The following is a 24,187-nucleotide window of genomic DNA, read 5'->3' as shown; positions in this document are numbered from 1 at the left end:
TTGTGCAATAGAGAACAAAATCTGACTTCTGATAATCGTTGCTGATAATTGTTGGTTTAATTTCTCACTGTCCTTGTCTTGTAAAAACTTACATAGAATACAAACAACGTGAACGGTCCTCCCTTTCTGGGATTATCTCTTTCTGAGCCATGTAGTAACATGCACTTATACTTGGACATTCTAAAACTCAGTTTTTCTTGAAAGATAAACCTTTATCCTTTTGTAGTTTTGTTGTTACCAAGTTACTTTATCCTTCCAAATAAATATCAAAGTAAAGTATTGTAACTTTTGGCACAATACTTTTTAGTTTTAGTTTTTATTCACTATTTTTAAGACTGTATGTGATTTATTTCAGAATACATAAGTATTCCTCATAGTTACTTATTCGTACTATTACAGTTTATGTTACTTTTGACAATGACATCGCTGTCTATTCAAATTTTTTGTGTAAGAACACATTACCTTACCATATACTTAATATTTGGTCATATTTCATCTGGCTTGGTAATTTATAAACCAGTAATAACATCTTTCAGGAAGCATTTAAGCCGAGTAATTCTTCACAATAAAAGCTGGGCCACAAAAACCCTGACTTTTGGTTAAACTATCTTTATTACTTATTTTAAAGTAATAAAGACACCATTGGGAGATTATCCCAATAGACAAGATGATCATCACCGAAACAAAACTTTTATCAAGACCACTCGGGTTTGTCTTTAACCTCTACTTTTGGTTTTGGTTTAATAAAAAACACCAATCACATTTTCATATAAAACCAATATAATATAAGGTAAGACATTTAAACAAGTCTTGATAAATGTTAACACAACACTAGGTTGTTTTACTTTCGTTTCACTTTCTGTCATATCACTGGGCATAAATCTGAAACCTATAGAAGGTGGTTGGTCCTGTTTTTAGTCAATAGTGCATGGTAACTAGTCATCAGTAATTCAAAATAGATAATAAATTCCATTGCCGCCCTTGCTGTGAAGAAAGTGATAGTATTAGCATTTACTAATGCTACAACAACACTTCCTCAGAGAAGGGAGAGAATGTTATATGACCTGTTTCTGTTTAACAAAACACATTAAAGGAACTAAAATGTATTCATCATTTTTTTTGTGAATTTTTGGATGCTATTGTTGGGTCACCAGAATATAAAATATTCCCATTGGGTTTTTTACGTAGTTAAACTCATTAAACCAAATTTTGGAAAAACTGTCCAGGCACCACCCCTCTGAAATCTCTATCCCTTAGCTTTGCGTGTATGTGTGTGTGGGTTAACCTTTTCTCCTTACACGCATACACAAACGCACGCAAACACACACGCCTATGCTCACACACACACTACACTCGTGCATGTACCCACAGGCCCTCACATATCGCTCTGAATGAATCATTACAACATTATTTAAATAGATGACATGGTGCATTTTTACCAACAAATTCAGACAGACCTAAAAACCATACAGCATATTTTTACATAAAATGAAAGCCAAAGCTTACATCAAAAATTAGATGAAATGCACGGTCCAGGCCAAGCTCTTTGGAAGAGCTGCAGGCTGAAGTCTTGATTACTTTTCAATATTGTGTTGCACGGCAGTCGGTGTGGAGGCTCAGTGGCGCTGACTGCTTCATCAAATAAGGAAAAAATTGCCTCAGCCATCAATGTGTCGGAGGAACCGCCATATTGATGTTGATGCATATTTTACATATTTTAAGTATGTTTTTAATACCCATGGCTTATTTATTTTGTCAACATTTTTAGATTAAAGTACATCCCTACTTCTACTTCAACCTTTAATCTCTTCTTTTCCACAAATGCACAAGTGAATCACCTTATGTCATTTTTAATTAAGAATTATTTCTGCTAACAGACATCCAAATAATAAGAATGAGGAAAAGCATCTTTGGATTTCAGTTTGTGACTGCACTTTTAATGCTTTGGTGTGACATGAATGTATGGATGGGAGAGAAATCATCTTCCCCTTGAGTCACCCAAAGATAATAGACCGATTTTCCACATGATTAATGATTGTCATGAGCCAGAGAAATAAAAATGCATACAAAAGTACCTCTTTGGTTGGAATCCTTCCCATTTTTTTTTTTTTTTTAGTTGACATGATTTGGGATGGCTCATTAGAAAAAAAAAAGGCATCGAGTGTGTGTTGTTTCCTCTCTGATACACTACATGACTGCTCATTGCTACATTGTTATCATTTAATAAGCTGCCAACTGAAGCCTTGTTTTTGGTCTCAAAAACATAAGACATTAAGCCAAAAACCATATAAGCCATCAGTATGATTGGCTGCCATGGTATGAGTCCGACTCAAAAAGAATAATTGGGTAAGAGTGTGTGCGCGTGCTGTATTTTTTTGAGTGCGCGCTAATATGGTAGTGTATGAAATGACTCCTGTGGGGCAGACTGGTTTCTGTTCACAAACTACATCCTGTCACAATCCAATTACATTTCCATTTCCTGCATGGCCTGTGGTCTTGTTGCTGTGCGCAACGTTCAAATACCGCAGGACAACTTTTGCTTCAGCATGTACGCATGCATGCATGCATTAGCGCACAAACATAGATAAAGGCAGCCCCTAACCAAAGTACCTCCACCCATGAAATATTTATTCAAACAGGGTATTTACAGCAGTTATGTGTCTCTTGGGGGAGCAGACAGCTCATCGCTATGAAATTGGATAACAGGAGGAAAGGGTAAAAAGAGAAAGAGCGCGTGGGGGACAGGTAAAAATGTATTTAGTACCAGGCTGTGAAAGAGGTTAATTCAAAATGTAATATAAAAATAGTGTACAAGAAAAGATACCAAGAGGAGAATTTAACAGTTTGGAATGAAACTAATTTGAGAGTGTGTGTAAAGACGCAATCTTTCCCCCCGGTCCGTGTTTACTACAGAGAGAGGGATGGCAGTGAGATCACAGGGAAAATGAAAAAGACGGCGAGGGAGGATAAAGTAATCTTGTGCACTCTTCACATAGCCTCGTTTTAATTTCCTAAATGTATCTTGCCTTCGTATTCACAATCTAATAACAGCTTTTAGCAAATACCAGTTGTTGCAATCAGTATCTAACTCTGGCTGCTGGCACAAAGCTCTCCTCTGGCCATTTGTACAACTAAATGCTTTCTAGGGATCCTCGCTCAAAAGATGAAACCAAAGTGCGATGACTAAAATGTTTTGCCCTCAAGGATACTGGGTTATCTAAGTATGCTCAAATTTACCTTTATCTCCCTTATGAAATTGAAAGTATAAATGAAAGAGTATAAATGAATATATATTAAGTCTAGTTTTTATTCTTCTTTTCCTGTCACTCATAGAAAAAAAAGCTGCCATCCCTGACCGCATATCGATTTGCTAGACGTGCGCTCTCTTTTCTTTCTCCCCACATATGTAGGCAGATTCTTTTCAGTAATCAGACCAAATCTGCTGCACGATGGACAGTCCATCTTTAGAGTAGAGGGGTGAGGATGTAGTGACAACAAATCCTCCGCCTCCCCTCTACCGTCCCCTCCACGGGCCAATGTAAGTGCAGTCTGAGGAGGTGAATGCAGAGGCTGTACGCCCAAATGTATAGGAGTGTGTGCAGGTATGAATGTGTAAATGGGTGGGAAGGCAGAGCCAATCATCACAGCACCAGGTACCTCCTCCCCCCCTCCGGTCTTTGTTTGGTCTGCTCCATCTCCCCCCTCAGTGGTTTCTGCTGCAGTATAAGTCACAGCCTGCGCTGTTCCCTCTGACATATACACACGCACCCACAAATGCACGTATGCTGAGGGAGACAGGCATGCACATACACGCATACAAGCGTAAATCCTCTTACAGCTCACCACTGCCCAGAGCAGATTAAGGGGCTGCACATCTCAAATTGTATTCCAAATGTGCCACCTTTTCATGGGTCTCCTTCCTCATCTTCTTGCACTTTCTCCTTTTTTTCTCCTGTGCAACAACGGGACTTCTCTTCTGCACCTGCTGCTACCGCTTCTTCCACTTCCTTCGCTTCATCTTCAACCTCTGGCAACTGGCCCGTTTGCCTCTGCAGCTGAAATGACCAGGCAGCCAGCCTGAGGTAGAGGAAGAACCTGCAAAGCTCACAGAAGCAGAGGTAGAGAAGGGGCAGAGAGAGAGAGACAGAAGGGGCTGACAAGGTAGGAAGTGAAGGATTTATTCTGATCTGAGAGCACCTCTGGCCAGACAATACAAGGGAGTTAGGGAGGTCACTACGGCCAGGTTTCGAGTGTTGGAGGTGGTGGTGGAGGAGGAAGGGAAGGGAAGGGGGGAGGGGGGGAAGGAGCTTCGGTGCAGTGAGAAGAGAAAAGGAAAGAGGGAAAGAAAAGGAGCAGAGTGTTTACCATGAAGGCTTTGTTGCTGTTGGTCCTGCCTTGGCTCAGCCCGGCCAACTACACAGACAATTTGGGCAACCTGCACATCCTTTATTCTGAGCTGTGAGTACAATAATCCTCCTCCTCCTCCTTCTCCTCCTCCTCCTCCTCCTCCTCTTGCATCCTTTCACCCACATCCAACTTATATCTCCCATCCATTAACACGCACAGTCTGTTATTCTGCTTTTTTTTCTCGGTTTGTCGCTTGCTACATGTCGGTGTACGAGGCGCCACGGCTTATGTTTTGCTTGCAAACTACAGACGTCCACGTGTACCGAAGAACTCAAGTGACTACAGAGTTGCTTCTTCATGCTTTGCTCATTGATTTGTCTCACAGTGAGATGCGGTGGTGCTAGCAGGTCCGGCTCTGTGCTGTCCAGAACCTTTTGGACACTACAGAGCAGCATTGCAGCAAGGCATCTCTGCCTTTGCCAGCATGTGTGACTCTGACTATGACTAGTTTATTTAATTTGAAGGAAATGTCAGCGCCCATGGGTTCAGTGTGAAAGGCTTGGAGCACGGTGTGGAGTCTGGCTGAGCCTTTAAACTGTTGTGACAACAGCGTGTGTTTGTAAGATTGACTTTCACCTCAGCTTAGATATTCCCAAGCAGCGTTCTCTTCCCTCCTGGATATTGTTTGCTCGATAGACAACGTCAAATACTGCGTAGTCTTATGTAAGACGAACAATAATAAAAGAAACGCTATAAAATTGAACTAGATTATAACAATGACATTCGTTAATACTCAAACGATAAACTGTTGTTGATGACTTTGCTATAAAATGCACTTTTTTTTTACAGAATTTCTAAAATGAATTCATTCTTACAAAATGAGATAGTTGACAATTTGTGGACTTTGTAGAATCCTAAAGATTAACATGTAAAAACTCTCTATGCTCCACAAGCTTGCACAGTGTTTTCTGTTCAGCATTGGTGCTCAGACTCTGTGTGGGAGATCATGTTGAATATGTCTAGCAGCTCCATGTGACGCCAGGTCTACTGCTCTTCGCTCCAGCCTGTCGGAAACGTCCTATTATACCGCATGAATACATGGAACAATAGAGCGCCTCACAAATCCCCTCATTTCATTGTACGCTCTTTCCAGTGAATGGGGCTTTAGCACCAAGAGCCCACATTGGGCAGCAAGGGATGCCAAAGGGGGAGGGAGAGAAAGAGAAAGCAGCGAAATGCAAACCTCAGTGGGTTGGACGGAGAAAAGCGGCGGCGAGAAGCCCCTCAGATTTGAGTGAATGTGAAAGACTCGGGAAGAGGAGGGATGTGTTAAGAGTTGAACTGATGTGGATGAGTACTGTGAGTGAGCATCAGAGGAGTGCGGAGGTGAGATGAGAGGAGACAGCGGGGTATAAGGTCACATCCTCCGCTCGGTCTCCATCTGGCCAAGCATTCTGCTGCTGCGGTGAGGGCACCCAACATACCCGGTATGTGGGTCATTTCGAGGTTTGCAAATAGATAAAAAAGAAAAAGACAAATAACACGTCCTTCAAAACTGTTGTCATTCAGTTGGGTGAGAAATTGGGATAGAAAGGATGAGGGTATGTGTTTGATTGTGTCTTGGTAACTGTGACACTAAGGTGTTGGAGATTATGACATGACAGAGAGAGAACCCAGAAGTAGACAAACGCAGACGTGGTGCTTTTCTGCCTGGCTAGCGAGCAGTGGTACGCCATTTGTCTTTATCCATAACGTGTTGACAGGAGCAGCCTACAGCCGCGCACCTCTGCCTGCTCCTAACTACCTGCTTCATTGCTCCGGTCCTTTTTGCAGTTTCTTCCCTGATACCTTCAAATTTTACTTTATTAAATGAAATGAATTTATATATTGTGTAGGGAAAATGAAAGTGACTGCAAACCATCAAGATTACACAGTACCATCTATACAAACTTGTACAAATGCTATAGTTGGGACATATATTGAATAAATGTTTCTGGGAAATGAAGTTCTTAATGTGGTTTCTGCCATTTTGATCTGTCAGCACAAATCAATACAAAGCCACACTGACATACACAGGAACGCAGCAAGATTACGTTGCTTTACCACTTGACGTCCTACAATACAAACACACACACACACACACACACACAAATACACATACACACACAATGTTAAATATTCCCTCCCCAGGCTCACATGACCTCTTCTGATAGTTAGTGTGTTGTAAAGCGTTAATGATTAATCTGAGCTGATTTCTGGTTCTGGGCAGAATGTCTTAAACACTATGATTACCTTTGCTTCTGTCCTTTCATCCCTCATTTAGGAGGTGTTTGATCACGGAGAGCTGTGCTCCGGACATCTTCAGCCTGGAAGCATCCTAACAGGATTAGCCACCAGGCTGCCAGGCGCATCCGCTGAACATGAACAATACCAGTTATTTGGTTAGGCCAGGTCCAAGTCCAGTTCAGACGCGGCACACTGTTCTGCATCATGACCGCTCCAAATCTTCTCCAGGTTTCATTAATTAGACTCTTGTTTGGATCTAATATCAATCCTGGTTCAATGACGAGCTGGTTTTCCCTGTCTCATATCTAGCAGGCCAGACATAGAGCGAATACAGAGTAGAATGGAGGAGAGATAATAATAATGCCAACAGGCTACTTTGTATCCTCTTGCACAAGTTGCATTGCTCTCTTGAAAGCGATAACATTATATCACCTTAATTATTTTCTTGGTGTGGGATTTACTATAGGAGCACATTCAGTGAATCTCTCAGGGGAGCAGTCACATGCATGGGTGTACAAATTCAACAAGCAATCGGTGAAGTAATTTGTACACTACAGTTAAACATGAAAAAGGCACAGAGCAAAGATGTGTCAAGGACATGCGGCATTCAATCACAAACATACTCATCCATAAATATCTGCTATATTTCACATTTCAAATAACAAACATGCATTTGTAAAAATTGCATTCAGTGACACACACACATTTTCTCCTGTTGACAATGCTGTGGGGTGCCATTTAGTCATTCATTCCAAAAACCACATCAAAATCCTCTTGTGCTGCCCATATTCTCACCTGCACGCTATTAACTTCCTTAAAAGGACCATCCCTCATATCTTTCCATCGCCAACCCACCCTGCCCAGAACCAAATGTCCCTCCGAAGTGATTACAGTACAAGTAAGCTGTATGAGTAAGCAAACCACAATAACATCAATAATAGCACAATGTGAATTCTATCTACAGTTTCCACTACACATGAAATAATAAACGCACCTATTCGATGTATGGGTGTGTGCAAGTCATGTGTGAATAAATAGTCCGAAAAAGAAAGATGAATTATTTATGTATTCATTTATTCATGACAAAAAGTGAGTAGCAGGTCAGAGTGTTTATTTTAGTTTTTCCCTCAGATGTGTCCCTGTCAAGGCAGAAATGCAGCAAGGTGTAGAGGCATTAGTGTCAGCATGCCTGACGGTTTTACGTTTGGATTGAGCTTGGCAGGCTTTATTTTATTGTGAGAGAAATTGACTATACTGCATTTGTGTGCATGTTGCATTACTTTTGTAGTATTGATGCTGAATCATTTACATTGTTTACACTACTGCATGAGTGTGACTGACTAAAGGCATTTTGTATAAAAAAAGATCTGTTGAACGTTCACCAGCTGGTGTTTAGGGTCTTTGAGGCTTGTCATGTTTAACATGAAATAATTTCAACAACTTCTTGTCTGTGGCAGACTAATCTGTACGAGGGGTTCCATAAGTGTAGCTGTCGAAACAAGAAGCCAGTCGAGTGTAACTGAATGCAGAGAGGAGAGCAGTTAATCTCTCACGTGAACAGTGTCTCACCGAGTGCCAGGCCTTCTGGTTGGACTGACCAGCGTTGGCTTGATTTCAGGCGGTTGTACTGTGGCACGTGGAGGCAGGGAAACCAGGACACTGCCAAAGGCTAGTGTGGCACAGAGGCTAATGCCATATCCGGGCTAAACTGAGCCGGGAGCTATATGGGACAGCGATGGGGATTCTCTACAATCACATTCTATAGCATGGAGGGATTACAGGAGATGCCTGCACTACATTTATGTGTTTCAATGCAGACCTTGGAAAACTGTCAGAGCGAACATACATTTGTGCCTTTGTAAGCAGCAAACCAGCCATACCAGACTGCTGAGAATAAATCAGTTTATTTCCTCTGCTCTGTATTTCAAGATTGAAACCAGACTCCTATACAAAAAAAAAAAGCCTGCCTAATTGCCCTTCCAGTGTGATCATGAGGTCAGAGCTCAACTGATAATTGTATATATTGATTGGTTGGAAAAACCATGACTCAGAGTTTGGGCTTTCTCTTACAGCTGACTCAACTCTAACGGCACTAGCCGGGACGTCTGATGCTTTATAACATGTTTACGTGCAAGTCAATAATCTTAATATGGCCCTTATGCCAGAAAATCAAGTTTGGGTATAACATATGCATTGCATAAAGCATATCGTCTCCTTCTCAAATTGGTCATCTAAGTTTTCAGGTTTTTAAGGAAAAAACAAAAAAAGGGGAGTTGTTAAATATAGCGTTGAATAAGGAGTTGATTTTAACAACAAAAAATGAAATCAATTTATAAGCGACAGTGCTTAATTTGCCAAAAGACAAATATTCACATTGCTTCCCTATTTCTCCTGGTAACCATCCTCCCTATTTGATCTGTAGAAAAACACAACAAAAAAAAGAGCATGTATAAGGAAGTGATATGCTGCCCATTTGTTCAAAATTGCTGTTAAAACTTCTAAACTGAATTAGGACTATGAGGTTTAGGAAAAATGAATAATACATTTACCACAACATTTGAAGCATTTTTTTTTTTGGAAAGAAAAGGAAATATCTATGATTTTTTTTTTTAAATGCACATAGAAACTATTTGGCCAAATACTTCATGCTGGGGTGTTGAGAAGTATTTTACCATTGGAAAAATTCTAATATTCCAAAAAAGTTATGAGGAACTTAACTTTCAGTTTCATTGTAACAGTAATTCTGAGTGGAAAAGAGCCTTTTAGAAGACTAAGTATGTCAAAGAAAAGGAATGTTGAAACACTATGCTTGAATGAATTTTGATATTAATACATATTAATACATATATATATATTGACAAGCCCTAACATGTACATTGGAAAATGTCCACAACACGTTTAACACTAAGAATAACCAGATTGTTCTTTACTCCAGCTTAGATATCACTCAGGTTCCAGTTATGAGGAAATACTGTCTAAGTTATATTTAGTGTTTGATGTAGTTGCTGCCAGTGATGTATTGTATGAGAAACCTGCTGAGCTACTGGAGCATAATGGAAAGTTCATGAACATCACAGGATTTATGGACTGTGTTGACAGCTGCGTACTGTCACTTTTGATTTTTATACACCTGAAAGCTCTTAAAAAGGTCATAAGAAGTGAAACATAACTTCGACATAACCTTTCTCCCCTCCTCAAGTTGGCAGATCTGTGTTTGGAAACAAGCTTAGCCAAAATGTCTTCCCACAGCAGCAGCGCCCCCAACCTTGAGATGTGATCTCACCCCTTTTTTGTTCGGCGGATGGGATTATCCGCCACATCAGGTGGATCTCATCAACACACCCGTACATCCTCTGTTTAACAACCCTCAAGTTCATCATTGACTGGATTATTCTGTCACTCTGCCTTCTCAATGTATATTATCTATCATTCTCCCATTCCCACGTGATCAACCTTAACTTGGCATATTTGGCATGTGGCCCAGGTGTGTGATAAAATAGTCATTGACACTCATCTAACTGATACTTTTGTCAGCATAAATTTAATTAATGACCACTACTGCTCCCCTACTGCACCATCACTCTTGTTTGCCAACATTGCAAAGTGTGTGTGTGTGTGTGTTAGTGTGTTAGTGTGTGTGTGTGTGTGTGTGTGTGTGTTTGTGTGACACAAGCTTATAAGGGCAGACGTCAGGCTGAGGCCATTTTTTTTTTGTTAAGTATTCTTGGAATAAACTGGACTAGATTTTGTCTATGATACATTTTGGCATCTAGCAGAGACAAAGGCCTCTCCTTGCACTAAACTGATATCAGAGGGATTAAGCAGGTGTCAAATATTACATCATCTGGATATCTGCACTCTATTCATCAGTGCTCCAAAAACAAGCCCAACACACAAACAACCTCTCAACTGTAGGTTGAGAAAATATGTTGCATAAGTTGCACAATAGAGACCCCCTGCATATTTCACACAACATCATACAGGCTTCCCACACAAATTATGACATGTTTGGTGGCACAGGTATAATTTTAAGTGAGCAAGAAGGATGCCTGCCTTGTAAGAACTTGTCAGGGACATCTGCAAAGTGCTGCATTCAGATTGATAGAGCTTCAATTAGAACAGAATGAGGACGTCAACAACGCAAAGTCTGTTATTCTGGATGTAATACACAGACATGGATTTGCAAGTGTGCTTTCATTTAGTTTCCGAATGATTTGCACGATACACATCTGCAGCCCAGTGTTTGGAAAAAAAGTGTTGTGTAATTGAACCAACAAGGCAACTTCAAAACTGCACAGCCCTCATTGTTTTCTGCGGGCATTCAAACTAATAAATACAATCGTTACCGGGGCTAACTGAGCATTGATCTATAATTAGCATCAAACATTTAAATAGAATCGTATCCCCTTCTGTTGCCACTCTGCTCTCTTCCGTGTCAGCTCTGAACAAAATCTAGGGATTTTTGTTGGATTTACTTTTTTCTCCCTTTTTTTTTTTTTTTTTTTTTACATGCCGTAAAACAATGATGGTTCACAACAGAAAGCAGCCGTTGGATTCTAGGATCCCCCAGGCAAGCGTTAGTTAGTCGGGAGGAAAGCACATTGGCCAATCATGTCTGCATGTGAAATTTCGTTAGGAGACACAGTCTAGTTTTGTATCTGACTACTTGACCTGGAATCATCACCTCAGCTGGGGTAATTTGCAATGTGTGCGGCGTGTGGCCCAACATGATTGTCCCCGGCAGTCAGGGAGCGGAGAGAGTATTTGGGTTAGGAAGGATAATCCACTCATCCCTAAAGAGGATTGGAGAATCTCACAAGCTTTGATGAGTTGTGAGCTGGTGTTTATTTCACATCACAAGAACAGGGTTGTTTGTGTCACAGCCAGGGCACTTCTGCACGACCACCATGTCAAAGAGAGCATTATGGGTAACTGGTATTGCGCTGGTGACAAATGAGGTGAAGAGCAGAGGCATGAGCTACAGTACAACAAGGGAGTGAGAGGGGAGATGTGCCAAGGATGCTGTGGTTCCTCCGCTTCTTATCTCAGCCCAGATCCAAGGCTTTAGAGATGAAGTGATAACCGAGACTCCGCGAGCCGATACAAGGATGTTGCAGCGCTAATGAGCATCTGATACGCTCGCTGATCACCCTTGAAAAACATCATATCCTACGCATAAACTACCGCTTTGACGGAATGCTAAATGTTCGGTTGTAGGATGGAAAAAAAATCTGCATTTAGGGGGAAATAAGGTGAGGGTACATGAAAGGATATATAGACCTGTGCAGTGCACCTCGCCGGCGTGCAAAATAAACTCACTCGCTTAACTTGGCTCCGATGCTCCGAGACCACCCTGATGTATCTAACAGGGGGTTTCTGTCATGGTTCCCCGCCTTTAACCTCTGGAGACGAAGACTGAGGCCTTAACATAAAAAATTCATATATCAAAAACTCAAAGCAGCAGAGATGTGGCTGCAGTTTAAAGGCAACTCTTATCCCTGTGAGGAAAAAGAATTCAATTAACGTGAGACGAAGCTATTAATAATGTCTGAGCACACTAAACAATGGGCAGTCTCAGTGATACTCAGTTGTGGTGTTTCTGTGAGCGCTCCTTATTGGAGGTTTTCCCGGTGACAGCTCCAAATACACTTCTTTGCTTTTTATCCAAGCTCGTCTATCACGGTACATGCTTTAGGAATGCGCTCCCTCAGATCTTTTACAGCTAAACAGCTACTTTCACTCAAATATTACTGTGCATTCAGTGGTACTTGGAAAGAGACTGTGCAAAGTTTTGGGTGGTCTGTAAAATTTATATAACGCAATGGACATGAATTAAACAGTATTTGCCCATCTCCACTGACTGGCTGCGGTTTCCTATTTTCCACTAGCCAGGGGAATGAAAAAGGAATGCAAGGTTTTTCAGTTCTACCTAGTCAGCTTGAGCCCTGGTGGTCACTAACAAGAAATCATTAACGCAAAACATTTGTGTCACTATGAAAACGAACAAAAATAAATAGATAAAGGAATAAATAATTACACGCCGATTGTAAACAAACAAAAAAAGCGTTCACTCAACTTCATCTGATCTAAGCTCTCGTCGTTCGGATAAAGAAGTAGAAAGGAAACAAATGTTTGAATTACGATGCAATAATCTACGCCGCTACATAAGTTTGCTTAGGAGAGAATAGATGTATAGATAAGAGATAATAATATTAACACCAGCTGGGAGAAAGTTAATGAGAATGTCATTATTCAGGAACAGCCACAGCCGCTCCAACCTTTGTAAAAATAAGGACAGTCACAGCTGGAATCCATGATGTTTTTTAGTTTGTTGATTCCAATATTATCTCGCTCTATATGCTGGAGTTTATTTGTATAAACTGGATGATAGAACAAATATGTAACTTTATCGCAGTGATAATATGACAACAACTGGAGATGCTGTGAAATAATTCAAAGCGTACAAGCCAAAAAAATAATGCAAGGATGTAATTATGTGTGTTTTGTCTGGGAACCAAACATCCTCTGTTGACTAACGAAAACAAAATCAGGCACAGCCTGTTTCACAACTAGAGACCAGCACATTAAAATGTGCAAGAATTAGACAGCTGTCAACCGTTAAGGTGTTTCAAATTTGCTCTTCCGACTTTTAGATCTTTTAAAGTGGTAAACTAGTTTATGTTGCAGCTTGCTAAGCATAGTTAGCAACACCGTTGGGGCTGAGAACAAGCCAACAAACAAGCTGAAACAGTCACAGTCACAGCTAAGCTGCATCGCTAGAACACTGCAGACCAAGCAAAACAATTATATTTGCTCCCTTTGGGTTAGCCATAGCAAGCATAAATATCCAAAGTGTTATAAATCAGCATTGAACTCAATTTTTTATCACTTGGAGACCCATCTTTTGCCAATTTTGATCCTGTGTGTGCTTACGGCCTCGGTAAATGCAGGGTCTGTACAGGAGAAGGGGGACAAAGTGTTACTGTTAGTTTCTTTGTCAGTTTGGAATTTGTCATTGGGAACTCGCAAATCCGAGAACAAACAAAATGTTGTGTATTTCACTCATATGAGGGAAATACTCATCTATTCATATGAGTTTTTTTTCCATTATGAACAATTAGAAAATGATGATAGTATGTTATATGGTTTAAACTGAATTCACTGTGTCATTTTCTGCAGACACAGACAGGCATACACACATGCACATAGACCAGATGCAACAGCAGCTGAATACAACATCTTGAACAAACTGACAAGCTATTTGTAAAGCTCAATCAAACAAAATACTTAGAAATGCATATTTAACTAGCAAATCTTATTGTGTTAATTAAACTTTCTTTGGGTTCTTCTAAACATCTCACTCCCATCAAGATTGTTGTTCATGCTGACTGTAGGTAATTCCATATTGGTTCATTATGCGTAAGCATTCATACAAAAAGCTCCCAGGCAAGTTGTTTGTTTTAGCTGTTGCTTACCTTTTCAAAATGACTAAAAATCATTTCCACCCATCTCTGAATGCAGTGAAAGTTTATTCTATCCCTTGTTTCATTGTAATTTATCACCCTGATCCAATCTGAAAACCAGTGCTGGATATGATTCATAATACAGAACATAATTTTATGCCTAGGTATCAATATATATAAATAACCCTTTTTTTCTTCTTTTCACAAGAAGATGTTTACATCTTCTGTCTTCATATGTGTTTCATTTGCATTAAACTGCTTTATTGATGATATATGAAAGGCAGCAATGGGATTATATCTTATTGTTGCTGGTTATTATTGTTTTTCTTCACATGTATGTGCAGTTTTAATTCATATCATTGATAATGAGTGACACAAGGAGGTTTTCTCTCCCCCAATACTGTTGTGTTGCCCTCTATTCTGTGGTTGATTGAAATATTGCTCAATTCAACCGCTTCACTCAGTTAAGTGCTATGTTGCTGCATGGACATGCTTGATAGCATTCAATTTACTCACTGAATGAACAAGAATAACTCACTGTGGTGCAGCCCCCAACACAGAGATGCGCACACACACACACACACACACACACACACACACACACACACACACACACACACACACACACACATATTGCAGTGTTATGTCACAACACACAGGCTCATTTGGATATGTAGATACTTCAGCTTTGTGTAATGTTCCCTCTAAAAATGATCTGTCACTGTACTGTGAGTGAGATATAGAAGCCAATTCAAATGAAAGGATTCCCTTGGGAGGTACGGACAGATGCCCAACCCACTGAGATAGCTCTGTTACTGAGACAAAAAGTGCTCTTAGTGATATGTGGCTAAAGGAGAGCAATGGGCTCTTTGAGATCAAATAGCATCTTATGATTGTGTTTCTTTTTGTGGCTCCATTGTGAGGACCTGCACTTTACCCTTCACTTAACCCCTTAGTTGACGTGCACAGTCAATCCAAACCTCAGCCAAGGAGGATGCCGTATCTGTTGTTCTGAGCTACTGATGAAGCTGAACAGGTTTGATCCAGTTCATTAAAACCCAGTTAATGTTTTATGCAGATAGCTCCTGAGAGACAACTGGAAAGACATGTCACTGTTATTCCCTCACGTAACTGATGAAGCTTCGGCTGAATGACTTTACCGCTTACGGATTAAAGAAAAAAAATGTCATACTATTTAACGGTCTACTCCGGAGATATATGTTAAATTTATATACAATCACTTCTAATCCAATATTTTCAGTTCTGTCTATGCTGTGTGAGGGTGCCCATGAATGAGGAAACCCTGTGAATGTGTTGTCATGGGGGAGCTTTGACAGGGAGAGAACAACTTGCATTTAGGAAATTGATTTGCTTTGTAGGGTAAACAACATTTGGAAAATCCCTATTTTGTATTCAAATGTCATATCTGGTAAATGCCCTTTCCCTTCTGTAATGGCTGTTACCATGTTCAATTATCTGTCTGGGATGCTAATGGATGCTCACAGCCAAACAGAAATCCAGTGCTACTGGGATTACAGATATCATCACAAAGGTTTGCAAGAAACAGATAAAAGTTTTGTTGTTTTTTTTCCGTTATCACTAAGATACTCCAGGTAAACTGTGAGTGTATTTTGAATGAGAAAAAATATCATTTCAGCTGAGTTTTTGGGGTAAAATTGTCCCAACCCAGATCATTTTGATTAGCATACAGAGCTCCCCTGGTAAAAGCAGCTACTAAAATCTGTGTACGCTATTTTTTTTTAATTCTGACCTTTTCAGTGGTTGTCACCACTCATTTGTTGACTTTCACTCGACTCTGATAAGCAATGTGATTTATCAATTCTTGATGGTCGTAAATAAGATCTGTCAGATTCTGTCTCACTTCTGAGTTTAGCTCTCAAAGAAATAAATTATTGCTATCCACTGGATTCTTTTAGGGGTCTATTATTTTTTCAGCATTAGAAGTAGTTTAGCTATTTATCTGTTTATGCAGCATAGGTATAGCATTGGATGCGGGAATCTCAACCATGATATGGCTTCACTGTTTGCAAGGCATTTCAATCTCCCGGAGGGGAAAAACTCTCATCGACCACTAAACATGTGAAATTGCTTATAGTTTATTTCTATAAAAAGAAAAATCGCAGACTTGCCCACATAGTGCTGACATTCAGTGAGGCTAATGTTACGGTGATTGTCCACAAAATCAAATACACTGCATTTTGAGAATTTAAGTACAGACACAATATCCCAATGGATTAAATAGTTTGTCTCAAATTTGCATTCAATTAAAAACTTTTTACAGATCGTCAAACAACATCAAAACCCCTCGGGCATACATATCAGATCATCAATCAATCCCAACCAATCATCCATGTCACACATTATTGTATTCATAAAGACCTGCTAATTATGTGTGAGAATGTCCACTGAATATTTTATTTTTCATATATGCAGGTGTAAAGGGGCATCTCACTATGGGCTATCAGCAGACAGGAAGCGACGCTCCCAAGAGGGCGAATGTACCGACAGCACATCAGAACTCACCATCGCCACACTGCCCAGCGATGGCCCCGCCTCGGCAGCTGTGGCCCTTCTGTCTGACGAGCCTGGTTTGGTTAATCCTGCTTTTGACCCCAGCATGGAGGATAATAGCCAGTCAGGCAGTACGACCAGTTTGACAACACGCAGCAGCACCAAGAAGAGTGAGTGTGAGTGGGCAACTCACAACTATGTTAAATAGTTGTTACTCCGCCCGGAGAGAGAACAATGGACTATTTCCCGGGCTAAAATAGATTAGAATAGAATAAAAGTTGATTGCCAAAGTGTCTGTTCCTTCAGTCAAAACCAGATACTTGTGACAATTGTTCAAACATACTTTTATACCTGCAGATGCACTTGTTCTAGCTTTAAATACAGAGGTTGGTTCCCTCAAGGTTTCTATAAGCCTTCAATTCATAAGTACTGCCTCAATGGAAAAATAATCAAAGATAAAGAAAGTAAGCACCAGAAAGAGAAGGCACATTTCGCGGTCAAGGGAAATGGAATGGAGGTAACTTGAATCAAACTGAAACCTGGCTGTTTTAATGCCAGACGGCTTGTTTGCCGCTCCTCCTCGGTTTCCCTTCTTCTAAATTCAGGAAACAGTCAGAAGTGTCCAATTCTCCCTTCAGAATTAAAATGAACATACAGTTAGTGGGGGCAACAAATTATGCTGGATCAGCACTTTAAGCCCTGCAGCTAAGTGCCCACCACTACAACCACCATGGCTTCCACTAATGCTGAACAAGCTGTCAGCTCCAGAAGCGAACAGTGCTTTAAAGAATAATGTTGCTGTCAGGAACCCTTGCATCACTGGGCCCGAAGAGGGTGGGAGGGGTGCTGTCGAGGTTTGGTGCCCTTTACCGGGTGCACCCAAGCTGGGGATGCGGCCCCTCGTAGTCTAGCTGTCTTTTCCAAGAAAAGCTGAGCAGCAGACAGTAGTCTCTCAGGAAAGGTTTGAACCCCATCTCTATTGAGATTAGCCACAAAGTCCATGGTATGTTATGTCACCGCTGCTGTTATGCAACAATGTAACTCAACACAGATTGGATATATAAATTTTAAGCCAACCGGTTGCACACAGCTGCTCTGGCTACTGAAATATGCATTATTTGAGCTTATCAAAAGTAACTCAACAAATAAAAGTTCCAAAGAGAAGGATGAAATTGAGGTTACATCGTTCAAACACTGTTACAGCCTCACTGCTTTAAGGCGAGAGAATATACTCATCATTGAGTCACTGTCACTGACAACAATATGTTATTTGTATCCACAAAGTAAAAGCAACAATATATTATTTGCTCCCCCATTTTGAAAGCTGTCTTTACACAGAGGACAAAGATATGATGCACTCATAATCTGAGTTGGACTTTAGTTGGGCTTTTGTTCTTCACAGAATCCTAATTCATTCTGAGGCTGCACCATTCAATATTTGTATTTGCTCACTGTTTATTAAACAATAAATATGGCCGTATATTCCAGTGTGACAATAAATCCTTTTTAACCTCTCTAACACTCAACGATTGCTCCAGCTCCTATGGGGCACAGGAGGTAGTGAAACCTAATCAGTATTACTTATTCTTATTCTTATTCTAATTCTTATTGTCACCAGTTGTAGTAGCAGCAGACTGTGTCAATAACAGGTGGCCATATGGAATTTTAGGATTGATGTGTGAAAAAGTTAAAAGTTAGGGTAAGTGGAGAATTTGTATCTGAGCACTGGATCACAGTTTCCCTCATACAAATAATATTTACAGACAAAATGGATATATTTATGTGGAGACATTGTTCCAAAGCGGGTGGGTTATCAGATACTAATGTATAAACCTTGTTATTATATTATCAGGGGTTCTGCTATTGGGCAGCAGATCCAGACATGTCTGGGCATGTTTATGGCGAAGTCTACAAAGTGTCTCTCTTCCCCTTCCATCTCACAGTTAGAAACTTTGACCGGTCGTCAGTGAGGAGCCGCTCCTTCAGGAGACTGAACCGGGCATTCAGTGTCTTGCGGAGGACAAAGAGTGGCACGGCAGTGAGCAATGAGACATCTGAGGAAAGAGACAATTCCAGAAATTCCAGTGTGCCACAAGGAGGTACGGATCTCTGCCTTTAAATCACTTCTTTTCTGTCGCCAATATCTGTATTTATGCTTGTTGTGCATTTATGTCTTGTTTTAAAGGCACACAGTGTCACCGCTGTGTCTGCACTCTGTGATTCCCTGAAGAGGGCTACAAAGAGTGTTCTGTGTGTCTATGCCTGTGTCAGTATCTATGAGATTCATCAAGCTGTACAGGGAGGTGACACAGCTGGGAGCCCACAGTGTAACAGAAGCATATGTTTCTTTAATAATTTAGCGGAAGATTGCATAAGTTCTCCGGTGCATCAGTAGAGAAGGATCAGAAGGGAGAACAATAGCCTGAGGCACTTTGGGCAGCAATGGGATACGAGAGGTCACTTAAGAAACGTATTAAGATGTTCACTCTCCAGCTCCATCCTTCTTTTCTGTTGACTAGTTTATCATCCCATTTCCCTCTAATCATGTTTCACGACCTCATCGCCTTCACTCTTCAACGCAATCGGTTCACAGGTCAGTGCAGATTTAATGAAGTGGCTCCCTGGGAATGAGTGTTGTTTACATGGTGGATCCATAAAAAAGTTATGCTGAAACAAAAACAAGCTTTAGTTTTAATGACCATAATTGCATAGCTTGACCCCATTGATAGGGGGAATTTTAGTACACTATAAGAGAGCACAATGCTGAAATATGTCTGCAGTGTGATGGGAAAAGGAATGCGGTATTACGTAACAGTCAAGGATGACGAATGATCGGGGACTAGATTATTCTCCGAGGCCATCACTGAAGAGGCAGAGAATGGATTAAATATTCATCGCCTGCTGCTGGAGAGGCGGAGATGGAGAATATATTACATAGATCCATGCTGGATAGGAATGAAGAGTCAATATCTAACATGTAACAATAGAGATACTAAAACACAGAAAGGTATTATCATGCCCCCGGGACGAAGAAGGTAGATATGTCCGGGTGAAGGAAGACTGGGTTTAATGAGTGTGTTTGGTAGTGTGAAGGAAGAGTTACATAATGGATCCCCATGTTAAAGTATACTCCATCCTTGAAGCGATCCCTTGTAATACAGACAAAATATTGACTTTGGAATGGAGAACATGCAGTGTTAGAAGAACAGACAACTGACGATAGAGAGATGGAGACACAGAGGGAGACGGGCCACAAACACATACCAAGGCACACAAACAAAGAATGAAATAAGGAGTTTATCTGGTCCGCCATTTATTGACCAAGGCTCCCGGCCAAATCCTCCCAATAGATCCCAGGCCCATTTCCATATGCTCTGGTCCAAAATGTGTTTTGTTGTTCTGTTAAGTTGAGTTCACAGCTTGTGGAATGGAATGGTATTAGGCAAGGAAAATAAATATTGCAGCTGTCAATGCATCCAAAATGAGGTATTTAGTCACACAAAAGTCTTCTACATGAGAAACAAGTCATTACAAGATCTCCTCAAATCTTGAATTCATTTTTCTAGATATAGATGTACCGGTACTATGTATCTTGGGTTAGTCCCCCCCGAAAAAAAAACACAAATTTGTGTAAAAAAGATGATTCATCTTTTCACAGTTTGGCAGTTGGAACATGTTTATGTATCTTGCAACTATACTTGGACCCCAAACCATGTAATAACTTTTTTGAAATTTTAAATTGAGGACTTTCCCAAGGGTGATTAGCACAGATGTATGTGAGTAATGATACAAATATTAAGCAGGAAAAGAAGCCAAGTAAATTTTCCCGCATGGCTTGTACAAATTTGTTTGAGTAACCTGGGGGAGTAGAGACAGCTGGCTCCACGGCACTATGGTTTGTGGGTTTTTTTCTCCCTTAGTGTGCTTCTCTTTTCCCGCAACTACACTGATTTTCTTACCCCTTTATTCTCTTCTTTCACCTCCTGTGTTATTCAATTTGTCTGTCTAAAAATAGTTTCTTCTTGTACAGCTGAAGTCAGAACAAACCCTCAACCAGTTTTCTCCACACCTTCTTCCTCAGTGCTGTCTCTTCCCCAGCTCCATCACCTGATTCCTGACGGTGAAGTAACCAGTATCAAGATCACGCGAGTGGATCCGTCAGAACCTTTGGCCATTAGCATCGTGGGAGGCAACGAGACACCTTTGGTTCGCATTCTCATTCAGGATATCTACAGGGAAGGTGTCATTGCTCGAGACGGACGTCTGTTGCCAGGGGATATGATTCTGAAGGTATAAAACAGACCTGGCCATTATAGGGTCCGCGGGCCACGTCAGGCCTGTTTCGCTTTTTTTCCCGACCCATCAAACTATTTTCTTGGAATATTTTAATGAGTATTTTCAATCAAGTTGAATTAAAAAAAAATCCTATTTTTTTTTCCTTTTGTTTAATTTTGTACGGATGATTACATACAAAATAATGTCGGTACATTTATATGATCATTAATGATTTGAAAGTTGAAATAAAATGCCCTAAAATTTCAGAATTTTAATTATAATTTTCATTTTATTCAATTTACATGATAACTAGTTGGCCCGCGCATAAAAATTAATTAAGAAATGTGGCCTGCTAGCCAAAATAATTGGCCACCCCTGGTATAAGAGAATTCGAACAGTCCCAACCAACAATCCAAATGATCCACCCACATCAAATGTTATAAATGTTATGCCCAAAATGAATAACAGTAGCTGACGAATAGACTACCTTTACTGTAATTCAAAACAAAATAGCTTATTAGACATTGCTGAAAGCTGTAATATTTTGTTCACAGCTACAAGATGGTGCTGACAGTGTTAGTATCACTAGCTCCTTCAAACAACTTGATGAAGTTCATTACCTGAAGAGAATTGACAGAAAATGCCTCCAAAAAGTTCAGTCTTCACAATTCACATTGGGTTTTGCATCAACATGAGATCACCACCCTAACCCAAACCAAAATTATGTTGGTTATCAATACCCTCTTGATTTTGGTCTCCACAAAAAAGTGATGACTTCCTCCCTGACCTTTGCCCCATCCCTCTACCAAATGCGAGTCATACTTAAAGTTATGCTAAGTTTGGTTTATATTGACAAAAATATCGATAGAATACTCTGAAACAAAGAATTTAGTGCTTCATGTCAAGGCAGTACTCCAATTCACAGTATCTATACCACTTCCCCTCTCAGGTAAATGGCATAGACATCAGCAACGTTCCCCACTGCTATGCGATGGCGATCCTCAAACAGCCTTGCCCCCTCCTCCGACTCACCGTCCTCAGAGAACAGCGGCATCGCTACCGCTCACATAGCCACCCGCATGGACATGGGTATAGCCATGAAGTTACCGGGGGTCACCCATCTCACGGCGCCCCCCATCACTCCCTGAGGGATGATAGCATCCATGTGGTCCTGAATAAAAGCACCCCAGATGAGCAGCTGGGGATTAAGCTGGTGAGGCGACCAGAGGAACACGGAGTCTATATATTTCATCTGCTTGAGGGAGGTTTGGCAGCACGTGACGGACAGTTGTGTGTCGGGGACCGTGTTCTGGCCATCAATGGACACGATCTTCGTTATGGAGCGCCTGAGCATGCTGCACTGCTTATCCAGGTCAGTCAACAAGCTATACACATTTTTTTAAATTAAAATAACCGCTATTATGACATGAGCAAGTGCTATATTAACATGTTGTTACATACAATAAACAGCTGTTTCTGGTATCGTATCGATCAGAAAGACACCAAACATAATTGTAGTGATTCAGGCTAACTGTGCAACGCTGTTACTGACATCTGTGTTTTAAGTGCTGGTTCCCTGAAGATCAGGGCCACGAGGTTGCTTCTGGTTCTTTGTTGATTCAGGCCAATTGTAATGTGTTTGCGGTTAACTGTGGTGTGTTCGTAGCCTTCTCTATGAGGTCTTCGGGTTCTAAGTCAGAGCGGTCTGACTGGCTCTTCCTGGTCTCTGCGGAGCTATGTTGCCCTCTCTGAGCAGGCACTTTTTGACAGAGATTAAGAACCAGCAGGGAAGAAATTAAATTAGTCCAATTAAGCTAATAATGGGTTGGACTAGCTAATTCAGGACTCAGCTCTGTGCTACAGAGACCAGGGAAACTCTCAAAGGATTGAAAGAGAACATAGAAGGAAGCAGCCAGTTAGCAGCCTGCCTGTCTCTGGAACACCCTTGCATATAAATGTGTGAGCGAAGAGGACTGACAGATCAGCAGTGTGTTGGGTGGCAGTGAGCTTAAAGGTACCATTCGCTAAAGTTAAAACAAACTGAAACCTCATTTCCATACAAATAAAATGACATTATAAGCAGATAATTGGACAGTTCACGCTATCGCGGTATCTTTTAAAGATATTCTTCTTTAGTCTCGGCCAGATGGCTTTCAAACTCTGCAGCAAGCTTGGGATGACCCACTGTTAAAAAGTGAGGAACTCACTTGGACTACGGGCTTATGTCCACCAAATTTGGGTAATGAGGCAAAAAGCATAGATTCTGCATCACTGGCTGTGTTTTTCAGATGGTCATGATGAGGACTTTAGCTATAAAGAATTTTCTCAGAAACCCACACTGACCTTTTTGGCTCTTATCTACCTTTATGATTCGACCTTCATTTCATCCCAATTAAGGGCCAGAGGTCCTACTTTTTCAGTGACATTCTTACTTCTGTGGATGTTCCGCTCATGGCAACTGAAGCCAACAAATGATGTTCCTCCAAATTCGCTCTTATCGAGGCTTTCTCAAAGGTGCAACTGGCATTTTGAGCAAAGAAATCTGCAGCCCCACTGTGATTCACAATTGTCTCTTGAGACTAAAAGTGATGATTAGGGACGTGACAGACCGTATCTAGGCGAAAATGTCTACACATGTGGTTTTGGTTGTGTTTCTCTATACTTGAAGATCCCTGCATCCACTTAAGTCAGCCAATTTGTATCCCTGCTGTAACAGAACAGAAACTAATGTGTTATCTGTAGTGCTCTCCTGTTATTTCAATACTGAGGACACATTGTTTTAATTACCCGATAACCAACAGTTGCTATTTTTCATGATTAAATCCATTGCTTTTCTGTTCTCTAGGCAAGTGAGGAGGGTGTCCATTTTATAGTGTCCCGTCAGATTTGCCTGGCCACTCCCGACATCCTGCAAGAGGCTCCATGGGGAATGGACGGCCCCCCGCCATATTCCCCTGTGGACATAGAGCAAACGCTGCTGGTGAGGACTGCATACAGACACACAGTCAAGAGACAATTGTAAATATCGTAGCGAGTTATGAATATTGGGGTTTGCGTTGATGCTTGTTTTCTGTGTGATTTTGGGGGTTGCTGGGAATTTTGCGGGTGTGGTTTTGGGTACAAGGAATTCTGTTTGTTTTTTTTACCTGGAATCGGGCAGAAACTGTTAGTTGTATTGCAGGCTTGTGTGGTGTGGTTGTGGCCAACGACAGTGATTGCTTATTAAATGGAGGTTTACCGTCAACCGGTTGTTTTAATTTACAAAATTAAGGAAAACTTTGTTC

At 40.8% G+C, this 24,187-nt stretch overlaps 1 protein-coding gene across 5 annotated transcripts in view; it reads left to right on the top strand.

The window, feature by feature from the left end:
• The window catches only part of lnx1 (ligand of numb-protein X 1), a 34,691-nt gene that overhangs the window by 6,011 nt on the left and 4,493 nt on the right, over positions 1-24,187 (top strand). For 2 of the 5 annotated variants that reach the window (XM_086161341.1, XM_086161342.1), the window contains exons 4-8: positions 16,551-16,804; positions 18,572-18,727; positions 20,710-20,918; positions 21,853-22,275; positions 23,749-23,883. In XM_086161341.1, coding sequence (XP_086017467.1) covers positions 16,551-16,804; positions 18,572-18,727; positions 20,710-20,918; positions 21,853-22,275; positions 23,749-23,883 — 1,177 coding nt within the window. Of the gene's footprint in view, positions 1-3,769; positions 4,459-16,550; positions 16,805-18,571; positions 18,728-20,709; positions 20,919-21,852; positions 22,276-23,748; positions 23,884-24,187 lie in introns of those variants that run through there. The other 3 variants (XM_086161345.1, XM_086161344.1, XM_086161343.1) reach the window with 3 other exon arrangements.

Source organism: Fistularia commersonii, chromosome 16 (assembly GCF_037954325.1).
Source record: "Fistularia commersonii isolate RoL2024-O1a breed Wild chromosome 16, RoL_Fcom_v1.0, whole genome shotgun sequence".
NCBI lineage: Eukaryota > Metazoa > Chordata > Actinopteri > Syngnathiformes > Fistulariidae > Fistularia > Fistularia commersonii.
Note: the sequence above shows the minus strand (reverse complement) of the source record. Positions and strands in the feature narration are given on the sequence as shown.